This window comes from Typopeltis vanoorti, chromosome 6 (genome assembly GCF_054136105.1).
Source record: "Typopeltis vanoorti isolate ZY-2024b chromosome 6, IOZ_Tvanoo_1.0, whole genome shotgun sequence".
In the NCBI taxonomy this organism is placed as follows: Eukaryota; Metazoa; Arthropoda; class Arachnida; order Uropygi; family Thelyphonidae; genus Typopeltis; species Typopeltis vanoorti.
This window is the reverse complement of record NC_143554.1, coordinates 16,019,883-16,039,500: the sequence shown is the minus strand read 5'-3', so window position 1 is coordinate 16,039,500 and position 19,618 is coordinate 16,019,883. Positions and strand designations below refer to the sequence as shown.

Sequence of the window (19,618 nt, the reverse complement as noted above, 5' to 3'; positions counted from 1 at the left end):
CACCTTCAAAAATCCATAAAATGTTGCAGACCGATCACACATGTGCAAACCTTCTCCAGTACTACCTGGGTTTTCATCTTCCCCTGTTTGGAATAAATGATTATGAAGGTCCAAAAGCTGAGATTGTTCCTGAATAGTACAACACTCTAGCACTGACATTCTTTCCATTAAAAAAAAAAAAAAAGTTAAATTTGGTATAAAGAAATCTTTAATCTCTTTAGCTGCAAACTTCTACGGTTGGGTACTAACAACACTGTGTTTCATAACATTTGGCTCAATAGTCACTAATTGTTCTGAAAGCCTCTTGAAATACTATTTGGTTCAGTCCAGTATACTATCTGGCAAATGATCTGCAGATAAGTCATCTAATGCTGAAATTTTGGCATCTTCATGATGTGGGGAGTCCCTGAAAACATCACTCATACTATTCCAGAATAAAAGTGAAATATAGACTTCACTCTGCAGTCTAGGCAGTTTTATTGGATACTTAAGTCACCAATAACACATCGAGATGAAATGCATCTAACCTAGGTTTGTAGATTTTCAGCCTTCCCTTTCTTCGTTGTTGATTTGAGCTTGAAACATCATTTAGGGCTTTTCAACTAGAGATAATGTAGTCAATCTCACATGGTTAAGAAGAAAAAAACACCTAATTTTTTCATCATACAAAACAGGCAAAGCGGCCAGAGAAGACGTGATGCACTTCGGCCTTAGCTGCTTAGATCATAATTCTAATCAAGCCTTGAGTGTATTTACTACCTTATTTAAATATTTAGAAACATATTAGTGTAAGAGTTGTGAAATGATTAATTAATTATTAACACAGTTAACTCACATATGCAACTGAAGGTTTTATTCTAATCCTTACTAGCTACTACCAGCCTTATATGGAAGCAGAATTTGCTAAAGAATTGAGATTCAGCTTTTTCTGAGGAATTTGTAATTAAATAATAGTGTAATTCTAACATTTAGATAAATAGTGGTGCATTAGTATCTTCATTACTTGCACTACAGAAAACATTTTGATTTGAAGACCATCACTAATATTAAATGTTTAGTTTGCTATGCAAATGTATTTTAGAAATAAAATTTAACTTAATCAGACAGTTTGAAATCTTAGTTTCTTAATTAGTATCCATATAAATAAACATCATTCTTTTCCAGTTTAAAAAAATGTTATTTTAATTAAGAATGTGCATAATAATGATGATATATACCATTATATTATCTAGAAACTAATAAAGAATGTATATTTTATTTTTGGTAAATAAATGCACTGTTTTTTTCCCTTGAAATTGTAGATTGCTAAGAATAAAGGATTAATTCCTCACCGCAAGAAAGAGTATAGGAATCCCCGTGTGAAACATCGAATGAAGTATCGTAAAGCAAATATTAAAAGAAAGGGTCAGGTAGGATTAATATTAAATTCTTCTAATCTTCTTCGAAAGAAATGTCTTAATGGCTAAATTATATAGATTGCATTAGGGTGTTGACATTCTAAATATAAACTGTGTCTGATGGTAACATGCCACTAAACAGAATCATTATGTTATTGCTGCCCTGGTTAGCGTATCTGCTCTCCAGCCAAAAGGCTACAGGTTCGAATCCCATTGTGGGCATGGATGTTTGTGATTGTCTGTGAAAATACTAGTGGTGGTGGATGGCATTAGTACAGTTGGGTTCATTAGTTGGTGGAGACAGAGTTGTAGTGTAGGTGCACTCATCGATGAGTCTTTGGACTCCCTGGAGGTGTCATGTAATAATAATAATTTAGAAACCACTCATAGATATCTAAATTACAATAACATTTTGCAGTGTGTATTTTGGATTTTAATTTTCTTTTGATAAAATAATATTTTAGCAAAACAAGTATTCCCTGCCAAGTTGGCAGGAAGAAGACCAAGATATAGGTGGATTGATATCGCAAAAAGTGCCTTAGAAGATACAAATATAAGATCTACAGTGTTGTAGTCTTGACAGGTAACAGATTGATTTGGAGGAAAATTGTAAATTGGAAGTTAGTAATGATGTAAATTTTTCATGTAGTACTATCATATCCGGTACATATCAGGAATTTGATGATGATGATATTTTAATAATACTTTGGATTTTATGGATAATTTTAAATCTTATATGTCCATTGGCACATAAGAAGTAGGATCCCCCCAACTTCTTGCATATTATTTTTATTTTAATATAATGCAGGCAATAGAAAGCATTAACCTGGTTGGTGTATCCACTCTCCAGACAAGAGGCTGCTGGTTTCAATCTCGCCATAGGCATGGATGTTTGTGATTGTCTTACTTACTCTGTATGAAAAGGGCATCTGCATGCCTCCTAGCAAAAGGCATCACTCCGAAAATGAGGTACAGAATTACCATACTGCATTTACATCAAATGTAGCAGGTATCTTCTTTATGAGAGGATAGGCAAAATTCTTTGTTCTGTTGTTTGTCTTTGGTTTTTATATTGCAGTTCATGTGATCATGCTAGTAAAGTTACATTAAGATTTAAATGAAAAAACTACATGCTTGATTTACTGAATACATATATTTATATATTAACATAAAATGAAAGCAAGAGCTATATGCATCTATCATAACACAGCATACATTACTATAGGAGATAGATGATCTTTTCCATTGAAAGATTCAGAGTTTGTATTTTTTTTATTTTCCTTTTAAACTTCAAATATTGTCTTATATGCTAACATATACCATAGTTTATAAATTAAATTAAGTTATGACATTCTTGGTCACAAGTAAATAATCTCACTTAAAATATTATGTCGACCCCCATTATTTCACGGTCTGCAGTTCTGTTACTCATCACAGTGAAGGCTGTTACTGGAGGTGTGTGTGTGCTGCACTTCAAGTTGCTGACTGACATATTTTGACGTAGCTTACTGTACAATACTTGTAACCTTTCTGGCCAGACTGTGCTTTATTTTGTAATTCCCTTTCATTCTTATTCTCAGGATATTTCTTCTTATTCCTTGTTCAATAAAGTTGCCCACCCTATTTGTTCCTAAGCCTCTAGAGAACACATTCAGATACTTGAATTCAGAACTTCCCATGCACTGCTGATAAGCATAGGAAGCTTCCTGTTTAGTAACTGATAATATAGTATTTTTCTGATTTTGTCATACTTTCAGCATAACTTTTCCGATTACTTCTCAGTTCCAGAACAGCATATTTGCTGTCACCATCTGGTATCAAAACAGTCACATCCTCAGGTGCTATGATGAAATTTAACACCTGTTGACCTCCAGTTCCTACTTTCACATGCTGCTTGAGAAACTTGTCTCATAATAGCACAATAAATTTTCCTTCATACTTAGGAGTATCATTTGATATCCATTCCTTTAAATCAACTGTAACAATTACTTGCTTAGTACCATCAGGGTACGTTGGGTCATCATCCCTAGCAACTGAATTGCCCGGTCTGTAGCATATATTCATTTCATACCAGACAGCCCCAAACTCACTGTTACATGGAACATAATTAATTACTATTACTGCTTTCATGAGTTTCTATCATGACTGGACTCCAATCATTTAACCTTGCAGAGATCACAGTTGTAAAAATTGCAGCTTAGGTTATGTGTATCTGAGAGAGATGCATTCATTACTAGAATGTGCTAAAATGCAATAAAACGTAAAAAAAAATAAATACTGCAAATATAATATGATGCTTTATTTATTTTCAGTTACAATCTAGAAATTATTGAACAAAGAAAAAAAACAACTAAACTAATACTATACTGACATCAGAGTTTGTGGTATCTCTCAGATACAATTTACTATCAAATATCACAAACCTTTACACAAAACTGACCACATAAACAGTGTGGAATATCACTCGTAATATATGCATCCACAGCTAGTCATGACCTCCAAGCTATACACTGGATATGTGTAAGAATATTTATATTAAACAATTTGTTTGCATCTGTCAGATTAGCCACGACCTTTGCAGGATTAATAGAATTGTACCTCATCCTCTGCTATCGCTTCTGCCATTCCTTAAAAATACTATACCCTTTATGCTCGATTCCAGTTACCACATATGAATCTGAAAGCCAGGTTTCACTAATGTCAGCAATCTTAGGTAACAAATTGTGCATTTTTATTTCTGGCATTTGTGTGTAAACAAATTACCTCTTGGCTTGTATACTCAAATCTATCATTGGTCCATTTGCCCGACTTTTATATCTTTATCATGTCTGCATACTGTAGCTGAACTTACTTTCTCACCATTTCTATCATGGTGATCTAGTTTTCCTGACTCTGAATTAGGTTTTACCTCAAAAAAATATCTCCAACTCCTGATGCCAAATCCATTCAAGTGCAGGCCATCCCTTTTATACAAGTCTTTTATTCTATAATACTCACTCCGCTCCACACATCCAAAAACTGACACTCATTTCTTCTACTCAAACCCTCCATCTTAACTTAGGCAACAGTTTATTTTACTTTTAATTTAATAGATTAAAAGAATTTAATAGAATTACCACGTTTCCGGTTCTCATTCGCATTCTTAATTTTCACTCATAGAATGCTTGAAGTCGTGACTCTATCATGAAGCATAATTTAATGAGTTAATCACCATACCATTTTTTTTTTTTTTTAACTAACATTGACTTACCTTATTATTATTGGAATCTTACCAACTTCTACACTTGTTTTCTTCTTACTATTCTGCTTATTTTTCTTATAAAATGGCTTTCAGGTTAATTGTCTAATAATTAGTTTTGACCTGGAAATTTCATGTCATGTTGTCGTCATTTGCAATCTCCTTGACCTACGAATATGCTTTTAATACTGCTCTGTGGTTCTAATGGATTTTTAGTAATATTTTTCAAAACTCAAATGTTAAATTAACATTGTGTCTGGAATATTAGGTAAATACAATAAATTCAGTATAAATGATGCTAGTAATAAAAAATAAACACTTATCTTACAGGAGCATGAAATAAACAGTCCTCTCTCAAAACCTCAGACCCTCTTGAATTTTTTTTTGTTGAGAAACCATGGCTTTGGATAGTGGGATAAGGAATAAATGTCTTCATTTCAGTAAATATAATTTAAGACCATATCTAGATAAGCAAAGTATGGTCTGATTCAAGAGGAGTTCATAATGAAGTGAGCATGAGAGAAGAAGAAATCAAAGAGGTCAAATTGTTTTTCAAAATTTGGAAATCAGATGATGGGGACAAGGAAACATACACAGAAGGTCAAAAATAGAGAATTCTAGACTTGGCATTCTTTGGTTAGTTGAAATAGGTCTAGATGTCTATAAGCAGCATGTACTTTTCTGATTGAAAAGATTGTCAATCAGATCGTGAGTTAGTCGGTCTCATATGGAGTTAATGGGGATTTTCCATCCCTCAGAACATGCAAACTGGTCTGTGAACACTTACTTCTAGAGGGATGCAGCAGAGGAATGGCAAGCCAGTTGTACTAAGTTGACTAAAGCCCCTAATCAGGGGACTCAACCCATCTTGGAGAGATAAGGAAATGGGTTGAATGTGGGATTAAAATGTATACCATAACACAGCATCATTTATATCAATTCTCCATAAACAATAATTTAATAGGAAAGACAATAAAATAAAATCCAAGAAAATAAGAAAATAGGTAGCATTCATTTCGGAGCCAGAATCGATCACATGATCCATCTTTGACTTTGGAAGGTAATTGTATTTTTTTTAAATAACAGCAATCAAAAGCATTTTTGTTTTGTAAACTTTTGCAAGCTTTAAACTAATTCATATTGTGAGCTGCACAAATAAACCTAGGACAGTTGCGCACCTACTTAAGGGGTAAATGTGTTGGAAGAATATGATGTATAGATAGACGTATTCAGTGGTTTCTTTGTGGACGGTACACAACAGTACAGCATGTTGGCCCCTTTATTAATTAACCATGACACTTGAGGCATACTGCAGTATGGTTTTATTCAACTCTTTCAGCTAGCAAAGAATGTGTGGTGACTGTTGTTTTCCAAAAAAAGTACTGGATGTGCTACAGTTATTAATTAGATTGTCCAGTTTAAATTTTTATCAATTCTCTGTGTGATAATTACTGGTTTATTTTGTTAATGAAATTATAGTGAGTATAGTACATTTTTTTTATAGAATGGATTATCTATTGTATATACATGTAACACTAATATTGAATTTATAAATAAATGCATTGATTTGATTAAAATTTTATTTATTGGAAATAACTTAAATGTATTCATCATCAAATTCCGGACATGTATATTATGATAGTACTACATGAAGAACTAACATCATTACTAACTTCCTATCAACAATTTTCCTTCAAATCAGTCTGCTACCTGTCAAGACTCCAACACTATCAGATCTTATATTTCTGTCTTCTAAGACATTTTTTACTGTATCAATCCACCTATATCTTGGTCTTCCTCTGAATCTTTTTTATGCCAACCTGGCAGAGAACACTTGTTTTGCTAATCTTTCCTCTCCCATTCCTGGATGCTAACAATGTCAAGTTCTTTCCTGATATTGCCATTGATGGCATCTGTTCATTTTCTAAGGACCTCATAGCTGCAGTCTTTGGTCAAGTGTTTTACTTCAAACCCAGCTCTCAGATCCATAAGTTAAAATTGGTTAACACTGTCTTGTGTACAGCTAATTTAGAGTTTTGATTAATTTTTCTCTTATTCCATATAAATTCATTCAGTGGATTTCCTACCATACCAACTTTGTTGATTCTGTTGTCTATTTCCATATTTAATTTACTGTCTTCACTAAAAATTGTGCCATTCATATGCAGATGATATTTTCATACCAGATTTATTACAACAGTTATTCAATTTAGTCAGAGAATGTTGCAGACTTGTACTGGATTTATTTAAAAGTATGACATCATCTGCATAAAGTAAAGAGCTGAGATTAACACTTTCATTGCCAAGCTGAAAATTGGGATTTTGTGTGGTGGCCAACTTTTTTTTATTTTTTTATTTAGTTAACGACGTCCACGCGATAACACATGATCGGCCGTTTGGCAATGAACATGTTAATACTGTTTTCCAAGCAATACTTAGTCTCTATTTGAGACTAAGTATTGCTTGATATAATGCCATATAACTGTACTGTTTTGAATAGCTTTTCTCTTGGCACCTTGCAGGTCTACAAAACATAAATACAAGTCTTTGTTATATTTCAGCTATATGTCATAAAGTGAAAAAAAATTCTGATGGCGTGAATCCATCTTGTTCTTCACCAAGCTTTCTCAAGTATACTTGCATAAATCTCACCAGGAACACAGTGGGGAAATACATCTGTAATTCTCACATTGTTTTATTTCCCTCTACTCCAATCATCTGGAATTCATCCCTCTGGCCAGGCCATCCAAAGTATGCAGTGCAGTACAGCCACTACAAGACTTTTATACCTCCATACTTGAGCATTTCTGGTCTAATGTCATCTACTCCAGCTGGCCTTTTTCTACTTCAAGTATGAATATGTATTCCTGTTAAGTGTTTTTTACCACTGTGCTGTCACTGCTTGTTTTTATTTAGCAATTTTTCGAAGCAATTACTCCATACCTCAAGGATGTCTTTACAATAATTGGCAAGATCACATGGTGACAACACCTAAACAGCCATGTATCCCTTCTCCACCTTTACTCCTAAAGGTGGTAAATACTCAGTTGAGTATTTGCTACTACTAACAGGCTTTGCACCACTGATGGCTATAGGTGAGCTTATGTCCAGCACCTTTCAACCACCCTGCTGAAGCAGTGCCATTAATTTTCAAAGCTAGTTACTTTGGCTGGTGAGTTGTTATACACTCCTTAGTAGTTTCATCCCATGGCACCATTGCTGCTTACCAAAAGTGGCCCACCAGACTTCTAACCCATTTAAAGTCTGTGATTGTTTTGGCCCAAAGAATGAACATTTTGATACCTGCAGCCAGCATTGATTTGGAATTTTTTTTAAAAATTTATCTCCTTTGTTGAGTGAGTAAAGTGGAAATGATTGCAAGTATGTTTCCAGCAATTTTCATAATAGTTAAAATGTTTTTCTCCTTTTATGTAGATCAGAGAACCCAGAAAAGAGATGCAGCGTTATGGAGGAGAAATTTCGGGTATTCGTATTGGAGTGAAGAAGAGCATCAGAATCAAATAAATAAATAAATAATAATAAAAACTTTTTTTTATTTACATGTTCTCAACATATACATACAAAACAAGTTATTTTTTTTTATAGTCATTTATTATCATCATCAATGCTAGGAACTACTGTGTAATTTCTTTCTTCATATAAACACTTGGCATAATTAATTTCTTGGGCAACCTGAAAGATATAAAACAATGGAATTTAATTCAGCAGGCACTATTTATTTCAGTGAAAAAGTTACAAAACAATTGCTTTTTGTTTTGGAAATAAGGATACTGGAAAGTGGCTCTATATAGAAAGATAATTTTTGGCCCACCAGGCTTACCCACTTATAGGTTGTATTTTAGTGCCAGTGTCTCTGTAATTATTCATTACATCGTTTAAAAATATAAATGAATCCTTAGCACATGTACTGTAGGTTTACAATCTTTTGCAGAATTATGGTAATCACTTTGCAAAATAAAAAAAATTGGTTTCTGTGTGCTTGGAATGAATTCCTACAGGAATTAAATGTACCTGAAATCACATTTAAACCTAGAGGTGTTTTGGTAGACTCAACTTTGCTATTTAAATGACAATGCAGTATTTTGCTGCATTGTGTGCAACAACTTGTTTTAAAACCAAACCGATAGGATTGGAGATTATAGATGGAATCATATTGTATCAACTGAGAATGAACTAACACGATAACCCCCCATAAGGTCAGATTATAAAAGAAATTTAGTGTGAATTAATTTCATGGAATCGAATCTAAAATATGAACAAAGCTCCAACAGTTAAAAGAACTGCAAGCACATAATATTTAGACTGTTTGAACTACACTGCTCAAGACAATTATGGGATATTTTGGTTTTCTTGTAAATTATAAAAATCATTTACAGATGTATCACATTTCTTTTAAAATATTCTTAATATACAACAGTGTGGAGTATGTAACTGCATACAAAATCATGTTAAGACTTGTTGAAACGATCGCTTCAAGAAATTTTCTCACAGAAGAATGGGGAAATATCCCACAAGAACTGTTTGGGCTATTCTTGTTAAAATTATAATAAATATCTCATCAATTACATCCTACCCATAAGTAAGAAATATTTATTCATGTATAAAGTACCCAATAGTTATAATTATCCCATAATTGTTTTGAGCAGTGTACATTATAGTTGACAAATTTACATTCTTGTTTTAATCATTTACCCAATTGTCATGCACAAAGCATCTTCACAGTCTCCATTCCTCCTTTATCAACACAACACACTTTGTTTGCTTAAAACATGAATATAATTTACTTTGTGACCAGGGGGAGGGGAACTTTCTACAACTCCGCCAATTATAAGTGGTCGAGAGACTTCTGAGTCTCTGTTTCTTGACAGTGACAACAAACTATTATGATCACCCCATTGTTCTGTTTCCCACCTTCCATTCGTTGATAACCTATAATAGACTTCTATCGTCTTCGTAATTACTTTTTTCACAACTTACTTATATTATTTGGGACATGGATTGGCCATGATGACTAGACCGAAGTGGGTATGGCACTGCGCCGGGAGAAACTGTCCAGTGATGGAATGGTTGAGCCCGGACCAGCATCTAGGCCTTCTCGTGGAATACCTCAACGGTGTGCCGTAACTAACAGCCGACTCAGAGTGGCTAATTAAATCAAAGCTAATTGGGATGGTCATTGAAAATGTTGCTGCTAATGTGAATTTTGGCCAGTGATCTGAATGTTTAAGTGAAAGAATATCAATCAAGATCGCAAGTAATTCGCGGGAGTAAAGAAGGTGAGACTACCTATGCATTGTCTATATATTTCATCATGGAAAGCCTGATGAGTGCAGATAGCATACGTTTTCAAATTCTTGGTGAACCACTCTCATGATACCAGATTCAGGTGGCCCTATAGGGAACTCTAAGAGAAATACGAGAAGAACTGGGCCTTCATGCTGTCTTTAACATGGAGTTGGTCAACCACCCTGGCGTACCTGTGTGCTCATCGTGGGAAATTAAGACTAAAATGATGACGATGTCATGTTGGGAAGAGGTGAGAGTGCCCTAAAAGCTATACACATACACTGTAAGGAAGTTTCGAACTCACTGGCATTGGTTTGGTACGATCTGACTGATAATGAATTACTCTGTGAGATGACTTTGTTTGAAACTCTCAATATGGGTTAGGGGGGGAATTTAGTAAGGTTAAACAAGAGTGAATAATAGTCAGGTGCTTGTCCTGTTGTGAGTGACAGATGAAAATCTGGTGTAATCTAACAATAAAGGTATTGATATTGCATTGGTGAGTACGGTTGATAGTCATACTGCAGTAAACGCATGAACTAAACACCTTCGGTTCTTAATGCAAGACAGAGGAACCGCAGGCTCGGACACTTAGTATATGCGCTTGGTCAAGTGACCAGTGGTCTGAAGCTATCATCTGTGGGATTTGTGACTGAACACCTCCAAGTCAGAACCCTATCTAGCCACTGCAATGATACCGTTCGTGCATTGAAAGGTAGCACTAGCCAGAGTTGCTTTTGTACTGTTACGATGCGATCGGTCTAGCAATGAGGCCACTTGAACAGAAGCATCAAGGCAGCTGCTTCCTATGTTGCACCATCCAGGCACCAAATCATCCACAGACAACCTAGGTACTGGTCTGGGTGTCGTGCTTAGAAGAGCAGCCACCATACTGCGATCTATTGAGACTCATCCTCACCAATATACATATTATGGGATACTGATGTTAAGGCAACAGCCTCTATATATGAGACGAGAAGATGTGCTGATGCTTCATGTGGAAAGAAATTAAAACACCTACCACAGATAACTGAAAGTTCAATTTACATGATTTTGTAGCAGAAGTAATTTAAAAATACTAATTCCTCATTGTCACACTGATTCCATCCACTATACAACACACCTTCCCAGGTGTGTTGTATGGTGGATGGAATCAGTGTGACATACAACACACCTCTTCTGTTTAAAATATGTCAAGTTTATTTTCTTATTCAGAAAGTATCTTGTGAATGTATAATAGTAGGCTGAGGAAATAGTGTAGTAAAAGTTCTTAGTAAGAGATTGTTGCCCTGTAGTGCTCTAGACTTGGGTTTCTGGATTTTGTAAAAAATTAAATATAACACCAAAAAAAAATTCTTAGCCCAACTAATGTACTATAGGTACAAAAAATTACAATAGACAGGCACACAAATATAAATATATTACTATTGTTACAACAGAGACCTCAAGGGAGTTGTGAGTGATACGTGGACTCCCTCGATGAGTCCCCCACCAGCTGCGTACCCTTTCTTGAACTCATTCACCACTCTATAAGAGAAAAATCAAGATATCACCCTTTTCTTGACTGCATTCATTTTCAACTTCCATGAATGCCCTCTTTCCATCCTCCATGAAAGTAAAAATTCCAACTATCAGTATCATATATGACCCTTTCAGAAGTTTGTAAGACAAACTTGAGAATTTGTGGACTGAATATCAACTTTATCACTGCTTTGCATCAACTTGGAGGCCAAATCTGTGCACAGTCCAGGGAGCATTGCTCATTGAGCACGTACCACCTAGTGAAGAAACAAAATAAATTCCCTTGATTTGCACGTCAATTCTTGTTTTTCAGCATTGCATTTGCAATCTTTTTTATATAGCTCCTAAAACTCCATGCTTTCTTCTTTCCACTTTTTTCTATAATAATACATTTATATGCTGAACTGATCAGTTCACACATCCACAATTCCAGCTTATTCAAATCACTCAGCATATGCATCATAAACAAATAGCTGTATGTTACTGGTCAAATCCTTTTGATTGTCATTAACTTAAAGACTGTTAAGCTAAAAACATTAACTTACAAACATAAATGATTAACATGGATAATGTCACAGTCATCCCATTATCCATGTTAATCGTTTATAATCCAGTCCTTCAACTTATGTAACAGTCTTCCATATGTATCCTATTAAAGGCATAATTGTATTGTGTGCAAAATGTGAGCATGCTGCTCAAACATCACCTTCCCTTAGTTATATGCTGTTCTTTGGAAAGTATAGATTCTCTGTCAACCTATTTCTGTACGTCAGCTCTCGCTGCCACTCCAGAAATACGGATATGTCGATAAATGGACATACTTCTCTTTGTACCATCCTGATATACCAATGGCATATCAGCATGGATAAGAGCATTCAGCTGAATTGGATGTTTGAGTCTCAGTGCTATATAATTTTCTTTCCATATAATCTTTTAATTAAGAATCGTTTGCTTAATATGCACATGCATTCTGAAATTTCACCATCGATTTAGACAAAGATAGCGTCTAGGTCGCCATCTTTGTCTAAAAATTTTAATTTAAAGGATTTGATTCAGTGTACTATTTGCAAAATGTATGCATTGAGGAGAGCGGCTGGAGTCTGGTTAAACAACGATAGTGGAGTAAATGTGTGCAGAAAGTGTAAAGAATGTGAGGATTTAAAGAGTGTTTCAGGTCGTGAGAGTGATATTGTTGTTGAAAGTGAGAACGAATGAAAGAATTATTGGAGAACAAAAATGATGAGACAGCTCGGTTACGCGGAGCGACACACAGGGTAAATCAGCAGCGTTGGCAAAAATGTTTACCAAGTGTAGTGACTGATAAACGGCAAGAGTATGATAGTGAATGTAAACAAAATGAAAGTGAGTGTTGAATGGAGAGTCCTTAGTAAGAGGTGTGTGTTAGTTGAGAGTTTAACAAAATCGTACCAACCTGGTGTGAACATTAAGGATGTGAGTGAGTCGATTAGAATGCAAAAGCAGCGGGTGAAAGAATTGATAGTGGTAGCAGGTACAAATTATTTGAAAGGAGACAAAATGGCTATGAGTGAGGATGTGAAGGAATTGCTTGAGGTAGCAAAACAGAAGAGAGAGAGTTAGGATGGTGAGTCTGTTGCCACGGTATGACAGTGAAGAGTATAGGAGGGCCATAATTGCAAATGACTTTATGCATGAATTATGCAGGACGAGTGGTGTGGAATTTGTGGATGTATGCAGTGAGTTCGATGGGTGAAAGAATTTATATAAGATGGATGGATTTGGTGTACGGAGACTTGAAAATGTGTTGTTGAATGCAGTGGATGTGCAGAATCAGGGAAACTAGAGTTATTGGGGGGGGGGGGGGATAGATATGCAGACTTTAGGGAGACAGTTGAGTGTATGAATGTGTGTAATATGCCCAAGTGAGTACGAAAGACTACGAATGGGATAGTTAGTATACAAACTCGTGTCTTACGTGAAGCGGCTAAAGAATTGTCGGTATACCCTTGACCATTTTGTTTAATTTGAGTCTCGGGTCTGGGTTAGTCCCGAGGAGGTGGAAAGAGGGGAAAATAGTTCCACTGCATAAAGGAGGTTCCAAGACTGCTGTTGTAAATTACCTACCGATTAGCATATCAGGAATCGTTGTCAAGGTCTTGGAGAAATTAGTCAAGAGAAAAATACATCAGTGGATAGATGAAAATGGGACAACATGGTTTTGTGAAGGGTAGATCATGCCTCAGTAACTTGCTCACGTTTTATAACACAGTGATGGCTGAACTGGATAAGGGTAATGGGTTTACAGTGATTCTACTGGACCTTGACAGGATACCACATAGAATTCTCATCAGTAAACTGCATCATAGGGTTGGTGGTTGATGGAGAGATATCAGAGAGTGGTTTATTCAGGAGTAGAGTCCAAAAGATGACTTGTGACTAGTGGTGTGCCACAGGGTTCTGTTCTTGGACCACTACTTTTCAATTTGTTCATTAACAATATAGGAAAGGATCTGAGAGGAAGCGTTCACTTGTTTGCTGATGATGCAAAGTTGGGTAGAACAATAGTGAGTGCACAGGATGTCAAAATTTTGCAAGATGATTTGGATAGTTTGGAGGACTGGGCTATGGAAAATGGATGTTGATTTAATGTGGCAAAGTGTAAGGTTATGCATTTTGGGATGAAAAGATTAGCAGCAGTATATCACATTGGTGGAACCATACTCCAGGAGATTGATGAGACCAGGGAGTTGAAGTTTAGGGGGCACATTGCAAAAGTGGCTAAATCAGCTCATCAAATCACTTGGTTGCTGAGCTGAAATATACTTTAACAAGCAGAGACAAACAAGTTATTATTCCTCTGTATCGAGCCTTGATAAGATCCCCATCTAGAAACCCTATGCCCAGATATGGGCACCAGGGTTTCTTCTTGATGAGGAGGAGATTGAGAGGATCCATAGACGAGTGACCAAGATGATAGCAGGTCTATGGAATAAACCTTATGAGAACAGGTTGCAAAAATTGGTTGATAGGCAGAAAAGGGGTGATATGATTGAGACATTCAAATTACTGAAGGGTTTCTATTATAAGATTAATTTAGAAAATATTTTTGAGAATAGGACTGGTGGTGGGAGGACTAGGAGCTGGGCAAGAATGTGGTTAGAGCTATGTGTTTTACTTGGAGAGTGGTGAATGAGTGGAATGAGCTGCCGGAGTCTGTTGTGGGTGCTATGACTGTGAATGAGTTCAAGGCGAAGTATGATAGATACTGTGTGAATGTCGAATAGTTGTTCTTGAAATGATGTTAGGGCCTCCCTCGACGAGTCTGTTGACTCCTTGGAGTTGCCCGAAATAATAATAATAATAACTGATATCATAGGACTGAACCTACCCCATGATCATAATCCTATTTTGTAGTTCAGCATATAAACTTTCCTGAATGGAACGTCCATAAACTTAGCCACTTCTCAGGTCTGTACAGCATGATCATTGCCAACAACTATAGGTAGAACAGTCATGTCTTTAGCTGACCCCCCCTCCTCCCCCCATACACACTGTAATCAGATCTAACACTCTTGACTTTTCTTTCTGCTCATGAGATTAAACTGCTAACCAATCATTGTTTGGATAACTAAAGCCACCCACGATTACTTGTAGATGTATTTTTTTCTCATTAGATCTGTAATAATACTTTATTACGTATTTCATTTTATTAGACTCCATCTCACAGCAGATAGCATAAACTCAGTGCTATTTGGAACTAATAACAGCCAAATTATAAAAAATATTGTATCATTTACACTCAATACAACTGCTTCTAAGAGGCGAGCCTCACCAATGCCTACAATCAGGATCTGAGGTACTAAGGCTACACACACTACCTGTCATTTGTGTATAGACATAAGTTAACTCCAGACTTTTTTATATACTCTCCTCATCTATGCACATACCCATCCTTTCATTATAATCATCTCCATATATCTCCTACCAAGAATAATTTCTGTAGACTTCTGATATTGAATACACTTAAGTGCAAGCCATTCTTCAAACTCACATCCCACATTTCACCATTCCTTTGACATGTTGAACTGTTTGTCATCATATCTTTGTAATATACTAATAATTTTCACTTTTTCACTCTTTCTTCTTCTTCCAGCAATCCTTTCATATCATCTCTCATGTTGTATTTGTTCCTACCAGAACTACTACCCCTTTTACTTTTTTTTTTTTTCTCATATTTTTGATGTTTTACACCCAGATAACTCAATGCAATAATACAGTATCAGTGGCATGGGCGGAGTCACCATATTATGTAATCCTTTTTATATTCCACTTAACTTATCTGATTATCCTTGTGTTGAGGACATCATGTTGGGGGTTTAATGGAATATTAGCAGCACTGGGAAAGGATTAAAACTAATTTTAATGCTTCCAGTATTTCATCTTAGTCACTGAGACATCTTCAGGGATTACAAATAACTTTGGTAACAACACACTCAAATATAATACAATACTAAGGGAAACACATGGGTGACTCTAAAGTCCTATCTAAGTGGTGTGCCCTCTATGGGCAGCCTAGGATAACATAAGATCTCTGATAATTAATGTTTTCCAAATTTTTGGAAGTTTTATGCAACTGTATTTATTTAAATTCAGTTGATTTCTGAGTGCCATTGCAGATTTGAAAAACAGTCTTTCTTTTTTGAATTTACTATGGTGGAGCATGGTGGTTTTTCTCCAGGAGATCCTGTGGACAGTCTGCAAGGCCAGATTGACCATAATTGTGATTGCAGATGGATGATTTGTGTTCTTCTAGACCAGTGGTTCCCAACCTTTTTCCACTTGTGTATCCCTTTTAAACCCATTTCTATAAATTGTACCCCTTGTTTTTAAAATAGCTGTTTTTAAATACTGACACTTTTGTTCAGTGCCACCAGTTGGGAACCGATGCTCTAGACCAGTGTTTCTGAACCTATGGTCCGCAGGCAGACATAAATCAATTAAATAAATATTTTTTAATTATCCAAACAAATTAAAATTGAATAAGTAAAAATCATTGAAAAAAAAAAACTTAGTGGTCCATAGAATTGTTTTAGGCATTTTACTGGTCCTTGGGCTTAGATAGGTTGAGAAATGCTGCTCTAGACGAATGGTTGCTGATCTGCTTGTCTGTCTGAAGTAAGCCAGCTTGCAGGAACAGGGGTACTCTATATATACTCCAGGCATTGATCAGGGTAGTAAGTTTATGGTGGGGCTTAAATATTGTGTGGAGGTTGTACTTTTTAAAGATCTGGCTATTTTTTTCTGAATTTCCACAAATGTAGGTTTTGGTGATGGCATTTCTGAAGAGATGGCTGGGGATTATTTTTACTGATTATTTTTTTTAATTCTGTAATTGTTGTAGCCATTGGAAAGGAAGGTGTTGTGTATGTGGTTGAATTTGATTGAAATGGAGGTGGTTCTACTGGAACAAAGCTTGTGGGCTCTATTGGTTAGAGTTTTAATAATGCCATATTGTTGAGAGGGGTGGTGGTGGTGGTGGTGGTGGGAGAGTTTGTGAATGTATCTGCCGGTGTGAGTAGGTTTTCTATATACAGAGAAGGAAAGGTTAGGAAGGTGTGTTACTAAGGTGTCTAAGGAAGGGTAAAATATTGTTATTTTTCTTTTTCATCTTGTGTTCTTGATTCCTGCCTACATCCAAGAACAGGATTCTTGGATGTAGGCTATTGAGGTGACTCAGGAAGGAGTCTAATGTGTCTTGGCCATGAGGCTAAATAGAGAACACATCATCCACATATCTTAGCCAGATAGAAGATTTGAGAGGGGATGGGTCTATGGCTCGTTTTTCAAAATTTTCCATGTAAAAATTGGCAAGAGCTGGTGAGAGAGGGTGGGAGACATAGCAGTCCCCTCTATCTGTTTATAGGTTTTGTTCTTCCAAGAAAAATAACCAGCATTGATGGTAAAGGAAAGAGCTCTAAGATATCAGAAAGAAAAACGTTTTTTTTTAAGAATGTTAAGGTCTCATTTAGAGGAATATTGGTAAACAATGAGGTGATGTCAAAGCTTACCAATATGTCTGTATTATTTAAAGTTAGATTTTTAATTAAGGTTTTAAGGTGAGTAGAGTTTAAGTAGGATGTGGTAAGACCAAATAGGGAGAGGGTGTCAGTGATGTCTTAGTGGGAAGAATTAGGTTTGTGGATTTTTGGTAAACCATACATCTGACAGGTGGACGAGAACTAAATGAGTTTTTTTTGTAAGGTCTGGCAGCCAAGAGAATATTTTAAGTTTTTGTGGGATTGTGTTCTAGTGGGATCACGTAGCACGATCTCTGAGAATAATCTCCATTTTTTGATTATATTCTGTGGCATTAAGGACAAGTGTGTTGTTACAAAAGTTATTTGTAATCCATGAAGATGTCTCAGTGACTGAGACGAAATATTGGAAGCATAAAAATTAGTTTTAATCCTTTCCCAGTGCTGATAACATTCCATTAAACCTCCAACTTAGGATAAATTATCTTGTAGTAATTTAAAATAAACATATTGTGCTCATTAGCAAAATGAACACAGTCCATTGACATATAACAAATGGTATATCCATGTCAATATCCCTCTGCAGAATGGTGTGGGTGTCAAAGATGACTAATAGATCAAGGACAACTTCCTCTCTGCAGTTTCTGTCTTGTATAAAAAAAACAGACAAAATACTACATATTCCACTCACAACAAAAGTTTGCCACTGGAAATCAGTATAAGGGACATGGCAAAGATTTTGGGAAGGTGGGGGGGGGTGAGTTGGCTTACTTTAATATCTGAAAGTTTCATGTCCATTTTATTCAGTGGCTGGGATCCTTCACATGCAAAGGTTCAGGTGGAAGCTCCTTATTAGATAAATACACACAGTAGCCTGCTATTTTTCTGATTACTCTAAAAAAATCAATATTTTGTTCAGATTTGAAGGAATACAGTATACCACAGGAAGGAAACCACTCCTGGGGATAACAAATTGTGAGGAACAAACAGCCGCCATGGCTGTTTGTTCCTCACACTATGGTGACCTGCCTTAATAATATGTAGGACAGGGGTCTTCAACCTTTCAGACAGTGCAGGCTGCATTAAAAATTTCAGTGAACCCCACGGTCTACTAAGCTATACAGCAGTATTTAGAATTGTAAGATGCTTTCCAGATTCACAAGGAACGCTGTGCATTTGATACATTACATAAAATCCTATAAAAATAACCAAACTCAGCTTTAAGAGCATATGTAGGAATCTGGTTCATGATAAGTAAATACAATCAATACTTGAAAAAAGATAATTTAAAGAAGAAAACATTCATTTTTTACAATGTTAATGGACAACTTGGCAATGTTTTTCCTTGACCAGCTTATCAATGTTGGAAGTCGTTATATGCAGAGTATTCTCAAGATCTTGGACTTCACATGCTTTATTCTGGGGAAGAACTGCTCACATAAGTATGTGCTTCCTAACATGCCAGCGAAGATTAGAGAATGCATCCTCAGAAATGTCGTCTTTGTAAAATGTAAGCAAGGGCACATTGAATAATTTTTCTCTCAAAGAAGAGTTACTCTGGAGTTCAAGCAGCTCCATTTGTACTAAGCCTGGTATTTCAGAAGCATTGACACTGAATGGCATTGAAAATAAATCTAAAGAAGAGTTGGTTATGAAAATCACTGAATCTCTCTTCGAACTCACTTCGCAACACGGCTAATTTTGTAGAGTATTCATCAAAAGATGAACAGTTGAATTCAGCGAGAAGCTGGAAATGGGTTGTCTTTTTTTGCGTGTTGTGCTTTCCAAAGTTTGAGCTTGGCATCAAAAGCTTTGATGTGATCAAACAGAGTGTGCATCCATTGATCTTTTGATTGCAGCCGTGTATTTAGGTTATTCATATGGAACGAGATGTCGGACACAAAGGCAGTCTGTCATCCACTTTGGATCATTAAATTTTGCAATCGGATTCCCCTGCTGTATTTCGCTCCTTAAGTCAAAAACTTTTAAGAACCTTCCCTCTGCTCAACCAATGCACATCACTATAATAAACACATCGCTGTGATCTGCGTTGTACTCTTGGGTCAGAAACTCTTGGAATTGATGATGATTCAATCCTTTTGCCCTAATAATGTTGACGACAGTCACAATAACTTTCACGA

At 35.9% G+C, this 19,618-nt stretch overlaps 2 protein-coding genes across 2 annotated transcripts in view; one reads left to right on the top strand and one right to left on the bottom strand.

The window, feature by feature from the left end:
• Sas10 (UTP3 small subunit processome component Sas10) overlaps window positions 1-8,254 on the top strand; it is a 226,779-nt gene extending 218,525 nt beyond the window's left edge. The window contains exons 15-16 of the mRNA XM_090394074.1: window positions 1,302-1,409; window positions 8,071-8,254. Coding sequence (XP_090250200.1) covers window positions 1,302-1,409; window positions 8,071-8,160 — 198 coding nt within the window. The 3' untranslated portion in view covers window positions 8,161-8,254. The remainder of the gene's footprint in view (window positions 1-1,301; window positions 1,410-8,070) is intronic.
• Vps13D (vacuolar protein sorting 13D) overlaps window positions 8,170-19,618 on the bottom strand; it is a 1,260,195-nt gene continuing 1,248,746 nt past the window's right edge. The window contains exon 77 of the mRNA XM_090393926.1: window positions 8,170-8,328. Within this exon, the coding sequence (XP_090250052.1) occupies window positions 8,242-8,328 (87 nt within the window). The 3' untranslated portion in view covers window positions 8,170-8,241. The remainder of the gene's footprint in view (window positions 8,329-19,618) is intronic.